The sequence below is a fragment of the Nothoprocta perdicaria genome, unplaced genomic scaffold, assembly GCF_003342845.1.
Source record: "Nothoprocta perdicaria isolate Ctin4 unplaced genomic scaffold, notPer1 scaffold_73, whole genome shotgun sequence".
Lineage (NCBI taxonomy): Eukaryota > Metazoa > Chordata > Aves > Tinamiformes > Tinamidae > Nothoprocta > Nothoprocta perdicaria.
Genome location: NW_020456010.1, coordinates 3022676 through 3034171, shown reverse-complemented (window position 1 = coordinate 3034171; position 11496 = coordinate 3022676). Strand labels below are relative to the sequence as shown.

At 46.5% G+C, this 11496-nt stretch overlaps 1 protein-coding gene across 2 annotated transcripts; it reads left to right on the top strand.

The window, feature by feature from the left end:
* Nucleotides 1–364: 364 nt before the first annotated feature.
* On the top strand, nucleotides 365–9804 carry MRPL14 (mitochondrial ribosomal protein L14). Of its 2 annotated transcripts, XM_026051216.1 has the most exons (4): nucleotides 365–1262; nucleotides 1832–1928; nucleotides 7363–7456; nucleotides 9170–9804. In XM_026051216.1, the coding sequence occupies exons 3-4, from the start codon at nucleotides 7383–7385 to the stop codon at nucleotides 9534–9536; spliced, it is 441 nt and encodes a 146-aa protein (XP_025907001.1). In that variant the 5' UTR covers nucleotides 365–1262; nucleotides 1832–1928; nucleotides 7363–7382; the 3' UTR covers nucleotides 9537–9804. The 2 variants fall into 2 exon arrangements, with proteins under 2 accessions (XP_025907001.1, XP_025907002.1); XM_026051217.1 differs by lacking the exon at nucleotides 1832–1928 and having other exon boundaries at nucleotides 1246–1262.
* Nucleotides 9805–11496: the final 1692 nt, after the last annotated feature.

Genomic DNA, 11496 nt, shown 5'->3' with positions numbered 1-11496 from the left:
TGTGCGTGCGTGCTTACGCATGTGCGTGCGTGCCGGCGTGCGGACGCAGTGCGGCGTGCGCTGAGGTGCGCGGGGCGGGGAGGGTAACGGCCGGGCCTGCCGGTAACGGCCGGGCGGTAACGGCCGGGCCGGGCTCCTCGGGAGGGCCTAGCCCGCCTTGCCGCAGCTCCGCGCTCTGCCCGGGCGCTCCCGGGCCGGCCCCCGCGCTGTGCAGCGCCCGCCTCGGCCCCCAGAGCCTTTCTGCGCTTCCTCGGGCGGCCCTGCCGGGGTTAGGCGCGCCGGGGTGCGGGGAGCCACGCCGCGAGGATAGACCCAGATTCCCGGGTGCTGAGCAGGGCGGTGTTGTCCCGTGTGTGTCACCGGGACTCGGGAGGTGCGGGCAGAAGCCTGTGCGGTGATGGCTTCTCTCCGGAAAAGACCTTTGGAGGTCCAGTGAGTAAGGGAGGCATAATTCGGGGAAGGAGACTACGTGTCAGGTTTGTTATTATAACATGTAGAATCACAGAGTCGTTGTGGCTAGAAAACATATTCCCTGTGGTAAAAGTGGACAGGTAATAAGTCCTTGTAGAAGCAGGACACAGGCACCAATCCGAGCTGTGTCAGCTTGTCGAGTTTGCAAGTGCTGCTCAGAGCTCCTGGGAGGGTCCTGTGTAGGAAAAGGARAAACGGGTGCAGGGAAGTTTTTGAGCGAGAAGCGGGTCTCGCTCCAGCAAAGCGGAAGGTGCTGTGCCACGCTGTGGAAGTGGTACACTAGTCGTCAGGTTGTGTCCTCTTCAGCCTGAGCCCTTCGGGGCTGGGAAGCTGATGGAGCTTTATCAGGAAGGCCCTTAGCCGCTGTCATTCTTTGCCCTGTGAAAATCAGTCCTAGGTCAGTAGTTCCTTATTCTTTTAATTATTGATGGCTGAGCCACAGGCTCTTCACCTTCTCTTCCTTCTTATTTGTGTCCTCCTCCTTGTCAGAGCTTCCCCCTCAACATAGTTTCTGTTTTCTGCTTTTTGATTGTATCTCAGTGGTTGGGACCTGGTAGCCTAGGTCAGGGGCGGGAGACAGAATCTCATCTTCTGTTTTGGTGTCTGTGGTCCTGCCCTCAAGACCTCAGTACTTTTGGAGAGGTTATAATGTTCATTTGTGATGTGATAAGTGTGGTGCTGCAGCCCTTTGGGTGAATGGGAAAGGAGAGCTGGTTCTTCATGAATTCCAAAAGACACAGGTGAAGGATGTTCCTGGGCTTCGCCTCTAGAGACAAGAACAGTAGTTTTGGGTAATATATTTACCATAAGTTTGCTTTGACCTTAGAAAATATTTTGTCCTCCCCATAGCTTAATTTCCTGCTAATATACTGGGAATAATCCCTTCCTGTTTTAGTACAGTGCTGGGAATATGAATATACAGCATGGATTAAGGTGCTTTGGGAATAAGAACCATAAGTACCTTAGAGATGGGACTTCTGGATACTTAAAATGTTAAAAGTAAATTTCCATTTGAAGGTATATRCAGAAGGGTTTTTTTTTGGTCATTTTTTTCTGATTGTGACCTAGAGAAAAAAAATAGTGTGTGAAACTGTAGGAAAGGAATTCCTTGAAAACCGTAGGAATGGAGTTTTTTTCCTTTAACAAATGTAATGATGTAGTGTTGGCAACTCGGATTAATAAATATCCTGTTTAATAACTAATCCTATTCATAAACTGAATTCTAGAAGAGTTAAGCCCTTTTGGTGAATCTTGGCCTTTCCGCATGGTATTAATGTAAAACCAATTATGTCTTACTAATGAASATCTCAAGTATTTTTAACACGCGCGCGCCCTTAATCACATCTGCCCCTTTATGAAGGGAGCTGTGAATGGACGAGTCCTGCAGCTCACAGCTGCCTCCTGCGGCTCCCGCCGGTGGCCCTTCTATAAATAAACCTGCGGCTCCGAGTAGGGAGGTGGGTATTTGTATCGTGCCTATTGTCTTGGGTTTATTTCCTGCCTTTTAATGATGGGTGACGGATGCGTTTCAAATCCTTGTGGTTCCCAGAGCATGTCCATGTGGGCCTTTTAGAAGAAGAAAGAACACGCTGACTCCCACTGTTTGACTATTCAGATAGGATTGCTAGTGCTAAAGTGAAGAACGTTTTTTCCTGCTTTGTTTTGTATGTTTGACAGCAGATTTTGTGGAGCAGGCTTCAGCATTTGCTTTGCACATTAGGTTGTTTTCCCTCGGTGTGTGTGGGGGTGAGTTACTAGCAGAGAAGAGAAAATAGGATGCATGTGGAAGTACTTTGTGCGGTGGAGTAGGGAATTGGGAGCAGATGCTGTTTCCAAAACTTTTAATTGGAAGAGAAGGCAAGATTGGGTTGTTCACTAATAGCACTGTTTAAAGGTGTTTTTACTGTAGAATACAGGTAAGGTAAGAACACCATCTTTTTTTCTTCTTTAATCCTATGGGAGATGCGTATATATGTATGTATATGTGTATATGCACAGACACCATTAATAGAAACCTGGTCAGAGCCATTCCTCTGTTCTGCTGAGTGTTCAGGCACAGACCATTATAGGGCTCCTGTGGCTGTGTTAGTCATGCAGGTTCAAACAGAGTGCTGTTGCAATGCACATCAGTGTGTTTTTTCTTTTTCCTTTTTTTTTTTTTTCAAAAGGGGGAGGGATGAGATTTTTATTTTGTCCCGTTTACCTAGCTTTTCTCTCAAGATGCTGTTGCTTCAAATCAATGCAAATCTGGCTTGCCAGGAAAAAGAGAAATCCCCACGTTGTGTTTTGCCACAAGCCCTCGCCCCAGCGTTCGTGTGGCTGCGTGATGAGTTGGATCAGGGTCCTGGCAGGTCTGAGAGCTGTTCCTGGCTTACACAAGTGTTAGTGCCAGCACAAAGGAAACGATGGAAATGCAAGTGGGGGTGTACGGCTCTCTTCCTTGGTACAGCCTGTGCTGGTTAAAGTGAGTATGTAATTCCATCCCTCCTTATCTGTAGGTYGTCCTTCCCTCGTCTCGGTTCCCTGAGGCAGGCTCCTTGCCTCGTTGCAGCCTTTTGATGAAAATCCTGTATGGCACTTGCTTCTGTGAGCTGGCATGACATTTTCCAGAGTTCCTTCATTCGAAATCRCCTTGCACTTCTAGTATGAATAAATCACTTCTTTAATCTCAAGGGGAAATGGTGAAAGTATTAGTTTTAATGGGGCACTTGAAAGGGGTACRGTGGATAAATAGCATCCTGAGGTTTAAAACTAGTGAAGAATTGTGTTGTGCCGTGTTAAAACTTGGTACCCATCTGTTGCACTGAATGGGGTAATGCTCACGGGCCCTTGAGAAGGGAGTGTTTGCTGTAGCAGGTTATTGCGTGCTCAAACTTAMTCAGTAAAGCAGAAATCGGGTCATTTTAGTGAATATTTGATTAACAAATGCCTTCCCTCACCCTTTCCTAAATCTTACTCTGAGCTTAGTCTGTGGGCTCTGCTAACTTCTGGCGGACCTGTGGAAGTGAGAGAAGCAGAGCATCTCTAAGATTKTGAGTTTAAGAAAACAGATCTCTTTAGCCAGGAGATAAATAATAAGCTASAATTTAAATACAGTAGTGCAGGACCTGAGAAGCTACTTTGTATGATTTCTATAATTGSTTTTCTGGTGCAGCTGTACGTGGCCCACATTATATCAGCAGTTGCCTTTGTGTTGAGCCTTTTATTTTAGGAGAGTGTCTGCTTAAATGCTACTCTTGTCTACCCTGGAACTTTGAAATTAATCCTGCTTTGAGCAGGAGATTGGACCAGATGACCTCCAGAAGTCTCTTCCAAGATAATTCCTTGATTAGCTGCGATTGGTTATTAAGCAGRAGCAGTGCTGCTGCTTTACCTGTCCACATTACTGTATAGTGCATTCCTGTACCAACTGGGCAGTGGTAGCCCCAGGCTTCTGGGAATTGTCCTGCCAATTCTGCTGTGCTTGAAGCACCCAGAGTTATTCCTCCTAAACTCCTTGGAGCTCCTTGGCAAGACAAGACTTGAAGAAGGCACCTTGCAATGCTGGGAAGTTGGCATTCCCAGCACATGGACTAAGTGCTGCCTCCTCCCTGCTGAGCTTTTAAAGGACYTGTTGGAACGAGGTAAAAATCCGCATATGGAAGGAGTGAGGTGCTCCATGCATGGGGCCAGGGGAGCATCTGGCTTTCAGCACCTTAGGGTGGCCGTTAAAGGTTGGCAGCACTTTGAGTGTTTGTGTGGCAGCACACAGAGGGGATGACCCCTGTGCCCTTCCGCATTTAGGATTAGCTGGGTTGCAGAGGGGAAACTCAGGGCAGAGGAGATCAAGCGCCCTGTGCAGAGCTGCAGAGGGAGAAGCTTAGAACTAGGTCTCGTTGAGGAGTGCCTGGAATCAGACCAGAACTATTGTCTGTTCACTTCTAGAAAGGAAGTTGGCGTGTTAAAATAGCTGAAAATGTGATTCACTTGCTCCCTTGCGTGCCAAACTCTGAGCCACAGATGCATTCTTCCCTTCCTCTGTACCCCAAACCTTCCTGTTAATTGGTAATATCCCCATGTTTATTCAGTCCCTAAATAAAAAAAGTTGCATACCAAATAATCAATTATGCAAAGTTTTGTAGCCTGTGACACATCTTGAAGTGCTGAGGAAGAACTCCTAGCAAAGAGGAGATACTGAGTCATCTGGAAAATGAAGCCATCTTTCAGTACTTAGCACTGTGGGTGCTCCTGCTGGGAGTTCTGTAGCAAGTTTGTGGTCTTCACTGCCTCCATGGYGTAGAAAAAAAGCCATGACTCTTCCCAAGAGCAGGTGAATAGAGGGGAGGGACAGTCACGGCAGCTGGATTCACTAGCAAACATCTGTCAAGACTCACTGCTACTGCCTCTTCAGGCTTTCTGGAGGGATCCAAGGCTTTGGTGCAGTTTGGGAGTAAGTAGGAACAGGATTGTTCCTACTTGATTTGGGTTTTATCTAGGGCGATKGTGCACCCAGGTGCAGGATGGGATGCAGCCCCTCTTCCCTGGGGGTTTTATGCAAGGTAATGCATTAAATCTACCTTAGAAATCCCAGCAGCAGCAAGGCCCAGGTAAATGGGCCTTGGATGCCAGCAGCACTGTAAATACTACAGGGCCTTGTTTACATTAGGAGTGTGTAGCTAGATAAGTACCTGTTGCAAAAACACAACCCCTTTTGAATCAAAGTTCAGGCAGGGAGCAGTGTGAGAGAACTCTGAAAAGAAGCTCTACTCGTTGGGAGATCTTCCACAGTGTGGAAAAGTGTGTTTTTATAGCCCAGCAATGTCAGCTTTCCCTGCACCTGTGTCTGTGTTCCAAACCTGCCCGTGTGAGAGCTGAGGCAGTTGCTGTGCGCTGGAGAGCACGTGCTTTGATCAGGAAATGCTGCTGCAAAATTTCTGTCGTGTCTATCCCCAGTGCTTCTCAGCCTGCTGTTCGGTGGCACTTAGTCTGGGGGGACGTAAAGTTGCAAACTCCGAGGGAAAAACAATCTTCAACTAAGTAAACGTGAGGGAAAATATGAACAGTAACAGATAATGCAGATTTAGCTTGGTCTTTATTTGGTTGTAGTAAAAGAAACAGTGGTAGCAGCTCTCAGAAGGCTCTGTGGATTTTTTTTTCCCCAAAGAAGTTAGTTCGGCTTTGTTTCATTTTAAAAATGGAAGAAAATTGCTTCAGAATGGGCTCTAAGCTCGTCAGAATTGGCAAAGTGGCCAGGGAAGATAAGAGGACCATATTCGTTAATGTTTGCTTCCAAAGGGAGRGGAGCAGAGCCCGTGCTGGCTACGGTAGCAGGGCCTGGGTAAGTGTCSTCATGGGGAGGTAGTTGCAGTCAGATAGGAAGTCCCAGCACTACCTGAGTTGGGCTGAACGGCTGCTGCCTCCAGAGCCTTGCGAGTTTGGCTTGGAGGTATTGCGGGTTCTGCAGGAAAGGGAAAATCGCAATAAAATCACGTCATGTTTTTTCCCCAATGCATATGAAGTTGTGCTTGCACTCTATTATGTAGTGTTATATCTAGCAGAAATCTATGTATGTCCCTTAAATTAAAAGTACTTTATTGCTAAAAAAAATGCCAACCGTCATCTGAGCCTTCAGCAAGTCTTAATCTTTTTGCTGGTAGAAGGTCTGTCTTTGGTGGTGGTGGTTGCTGACTGATCCAGGTGGTTCCTGAAGTTAAGGGTGGCTGTGGCAATTTCCTAAAATGAAACTAATGAAGTTTGCCACATCAATTGATCCTTCCTTTCACAAAGGATTTCTCCATAGATTCCAACACTATTTGATAGCATTTTGCCCACAGTAGAGCTCCTTTCAGAGTCAGTTCTCTCAAACCCTGTCCCTGTTTATCGTTTAAGTTTATGTAATGCCTTTAAAATCCTTTGTTGCCATTTCAGTGATGTTCACTGCATCTTCACCAGGAGTAGATCCCATCTCAAGAAACCACTGTCTTTTCTCATCCGTAAAAAGCAATTCCTCATCTGTTGAAGTTCTGTCATGAGATTACATCAATTCAGGCACATCTTCAGGCTCCACTTCTGATAGCAACATCTAAGGTCACTGATGAGAGATCACCACAACCTACAAGAATAATGAAAAAGTTTGAAATATTGTGAGAATTTCCAAAATGTAACACAGAGACAGGAAGTGAACACAAGCYGATTTWAARAAAAAAAGGTGCTGACAGACTTGCCCAATGCAGAGTTGGACAAGCCTTCAGTTTGTACAGAAGGCAGTATCTGCAAAGCACAATAAAAAAGTGCAATAAAGTGAGGTATRCTTGTGTTTCCTCTGCTGGCTTGGATCTGCTCTCATAGCTGCTTGTGTCATTGCTCCCTAGGTTATTTTCAGCTAAGAAGTGATCTTGGTTGAGATGAGCCTTTGCTGCAGAGCAGCACCCTTCTCAATCAGCTTGACAGAGTAAGGCTGGGGAACAGCCTCATGTGTAGGTAGGGGAGGAGAGTGTGGTACTTGGGCAGAGGTTAAGCTCGTAACCAGCTCGGATGTAGCCAGGGTAATGTCTGTGTGTAGAGCCAACTCTGTAATGTTACAGGAAGCAGTTGCATCTGGGCAGCTTGAACGGGGCAGGATTGTCCAGGGAGTGATTCTGGGTTCTCAGCACAGGCTGCTCAACACCTTGTGCCTACCAAGAGTGAGCACTCAGTACAGACACACTAACCTGAGGTGTACCACCCCACCGAGTTCAGGCACGGGCTGTTGCTCTGCTTCGTAGCGTGCTGTAGATCCTCTGAGCGCTGGATGCTGTGGATTACAGTGTCAAAARGGTTATTGGGACTCTGCGGTGTGATTCACATGTAAAACAAAATGAAATGCAGCCTGCCCACTTTCCAGAGTCCATAATTCTTTTGTTTCTTTTGCAGGGCAAGGTACTGACATCCAAATGGCTCTCGTGAATGGACGACTGGGCTTATCCATAGCCCAACAAAGCAGCACAGTCATCCAACGACACTTCAGGTAATTTTCAAATCCGTTTTTTTTTTTGTTTTGTTTTGTTTTCCTGGGGTCAGTATCCCGATTCAAAGAGATGTTGTTAAGTCAAGTAAGCATAAAATATAGTCTAATTTGAAAAGGGTAATTAATTAAAAAAAAAAACCTCCTGTCATTTCATAATTCGTAAGGTGAGCCCCAACACGACTGGAGATTCAGGTTCCTGGCAAGCTGAGCTCTATATTTGCATGCTTATGAAGAATTTTATAGGCCTTTGAGGATTCTCTCCAGCCAAGTGAAGAGAGAGGAAAAAAAAAAAAGAAAGGCAGCAGCCAACCCCTGCTGATGTAAAGCCAAATGCATGTTTAAAATTCTTCTGGAGTTCATCATTTCAGGTATTTGGAACAAGAGTAATCTGAAAAAAAAATATTTCCTTCTACCTTGACAGTGTCCCTTTTGTTATTTTTCTTTAGGTGTTATTCCAAGCTCGAGGCATTTAAAGCCCCTTAAACTTTGCGTTTTGCCATGCCTTGCATAGACCAGTGCGCTTGGTGTGAGTATGGGCAGTCTGTAGCACAGAGCTCTCTGAAGGCTCAGGGTTTCAGTTTGCAGGGTGAGAATAGTAATTTCCACCACTGCTGGCCTTCCGTGGTGTGGAGAGGGCACGAAGACAACGTTAAGGGTTACCCTTCGAGGAGCTATATGTGTCTTACTGGCGTTGCCAGTAAATAGGCTGCATGGGAGCATAAAGAATAGCTGTTAGCAGCAGGAGGGAGGCAAATCCGCAGAGTCAAGCAGTGCTGCCTGTAACGCTAGGGGAATGTAGGTTGATTTTGCATGCTGTCTGTTGGAGCAGTCCAGCTGACAGCAGCTTGGCATTCTTGCATGTCTGACCAGCATGCTTCTAGGATCRTATTGCAGAGCAGTTGTTTAGCAGTAGGAATGATCTTTCTGCTTTCTTGAAGGTCTGTAATTGCATCTCTTTTGAGTAAAAGTAACAAATCATGTGAATTTGAACTGACTTGAGTAAAAGAATAGCTATTCCTTAAAGGGAGATGAATTATTTTTCCTTTTTTTTTCCTACTGTTTCTAAGTGTATTGAGAGTCAGCTCTATCAACTTAGCATCCTGTTTTCTCCTACTGCTGCTAATCCTGCAGCACAAAGCCGTGAAGAAGAGTGGGCTTCTCCCTGGGATCTGCTCGCATGGGAAAGGCAGTGGTCAGTCAGTCAGGCTGGCTGCTGGCAGGTTAGCCTGGTCACACCAGGGCTTCAGAGGTTTTAGTGAGAGCAGGATAAGATGATAAGGCTTCACAGGCTTCAGTGCAGAGAGGACTGGTCAGAAAATGCCTTGTTGCTGGAGAGTGCATATAGGGTTGGAAGCGYGTGACTCAAGTTTTAGCTCCCTATAGGCTGTTTGTAGCAAAAACAAACATTTTTCCCCCTCCATAAACTGAAGCTGAAYTGAGTCATCTGTCGTTGCTACAAGACCCAGCCAGCCCCTCTTCACGCCATGCTTTTGTCATGCTTCAGATTAAGTTGGTCGTTTTTATGTTTGACATTTAGTGAAGAGTAGCATCTGCTTCTCGAAGAGCACATTGAATGCAGTAAATGTGTCACCCATATGATACATATTTGTTGCAGGCTCCTTCCAAATGGCTTGTGTAATGACAGGTCCTGGGCTTGCCCTCGCTCCACAAGGCTTACTGAGGAGAGGTCTCGCTTGGTTCTTTCCTGTCTAGTGTTACTGGAGCTTGCAGTGCGATACAGAAGCTGACCCGTGTGCGCGTGGTGGACAACAGCGCCTTGGGGAACACGCCGTACCACCGGCCACCAAAGTGCATCCACGTGTATAACAAGAACGGGGTTGGCAAAGTAGGAGATACCATCCTCCTGGCTATCAAAGGAGAAAAGAAGAAGGCTTTAATTGTAGGGCAGAAGATGCCCGGCCCCACCATGACGCCTAAATTTGATTCCAACAATGTGGTACTTATAGAAGACAATGGAAATCCAACAGGGACTAGAATAAAAACGCCGATACCTTATCTCCTGCGGCAGAAAGAAGGAAAGTTCTCCAAAGTATTGGCCATTGCCCGCAACTTTGTGTGATGGCTGAGAAAAGTTTCTTGCCATCCTGTTGATATCCTTTCATGCAGTAGCCATTTTGGGGTTCTTTTCTAGAAGAAGGGGAAACCTAAAAAAGAGGAGGTTCATAAAAGGCTCTCTTTCTGTTTGTGAATTATAAACAACTAATTCTGGTATTGAGATATCTTGCTCCTCCTCCACATGAATGTTGATTTGTTTCACAAAAACATCTGCAGTGTRTTTGGGAGGTGCTCCTTCGCTCTAACTGTTCCTGTGCTGTTAATTTGGCCTCTAATTATTAAAAGGAAATAAAAAAAAATCCTTCTTGTTTTGTGTCTTCTGTCTCTGCCCCGTGTCTGCCTTTTCTGGTTGTGCTGAGCAACAAAGTTCAATTCCTGCCTCAATGACTTTGAGGATCTATAAAGTAGACTCACACATACCAGAATGGGAGAGGTGACAGTAGAATAGCATCATGGCCTGYTGATTCCTTGGGTGTATTTGTTAAAGGATTAATGTCTGTGTCTTTGCAGAAGAAAAAGAAGTCTTTATGAGGGACTGGCATTAGGAAAGCCTCAGGGCCCACAGCTTCGGTGTGTGGTTGAACAGAGTGTGCTGAAGATGGGGGAGGAAACGTGTGAAGTTTGAGATGCAGCCTGTACTCTCTGCCAATGCTGGGAAATCAACTTCTGTGATCTTTACCTCAGTCCTGCGTTGCCCCTGTGTGGAGGAGATCTGGAGACCTCCGTGCTGAGCCATCCCAGCTGCGAGTTGGCTGCTCTCTCGTGCCGGATATTTTGTCCCATTTCACCATCTCCATGATATCCTGATTGCTCAAGAAAAAGAAGAGCCATGGATCCCTTCATGCTTTTRTTACTCAGGGTAATGAAGATACAATTATACTTCATCTTTAAAGCTAAATTTGTCTCAGTCTTYACGTAATGACGCAGTTTCCCTTAGTAAAGCTTCCCTGTGGATTGGAAAGGTCCACGTTACAGACAGTGCACAGTTTGATGTGGAAAGGTGTATTGCTCCTTGCCACGTTTGGCTTGTGTGCTGCTGTGCGTAGGCCAATGAATGTTGGAGCTACTGCCCTAAACCCCGAACTCTGAGGGTATATATATATATTTTTTTTTTAGTGCCTTCAAAGTCTTTGCTGCCACWGGCTTCTGCACACTGACAACAGCAAAGCAGCTACAGGCCTGGCTGATGTCAGCCTTCCCAGTCCATCTGAGGGCAGTCGACTTCRAGGAGAAACTTTCCGTGCTTTGGAGATGATGTTTACGCCGCTTTGTTTGCTCAGAGAGATAGCGAGGGRGCCCTGCGTGTGCTGGTCACGGCACTAGCTGTGGCGAAGTTCACTCCCTCACGTGTGTGGAGTCTGCTGCTGATCCGCGGCAGCGTAGCCTGTGTCCTCAGGCACTGCTTAAAGCGCTCGTTAATTTGTGCCTGATCTACAAATGGTGTTTCAAAGACTCTTTTCTGAGGYGAGTGTTACTCTAAACCAGCTGTTTAGCTATTTTGGGCCGTACTTTGTCAGGCATCTGCTGCTGTGGGCACAAGAAGCCACACGAGCTGCTGTGTGGAAGCTTGGGTCAGGGGAGCGAGAGCTGCGCGAGGCTGAATCAAATGCAAGCGGGGCCTGGGAGCAGAGAGCTAAAGGAAAATCCCATGGGCTTCAGTGAAGCCTGCGGTTTAAAGCACTCCACGTACAGCAGAAGTGGCAGAGGGTATTTTTAGAGGGATAACTATTATATGTATTTAACTCATGGGCAAAGGAAGGGGCCTTTTATTTCCTGAAAGCAGTTGCGAGTCCCTGCTAGGCTCGTGCTCCTCATTCCTGGGCATGCTGGGCCCTCTAGCGGCTTTGTGCRGCCCCCGTGCGTGGGTGCAGCCGAGTGTCCCGAGTGCCCAAGGCCACCCTCTTCCACCTGGGTTTCTTGACTATCAATCAGGGGAGTAAAGGTGCCCTAGGTGTTCAGGACTG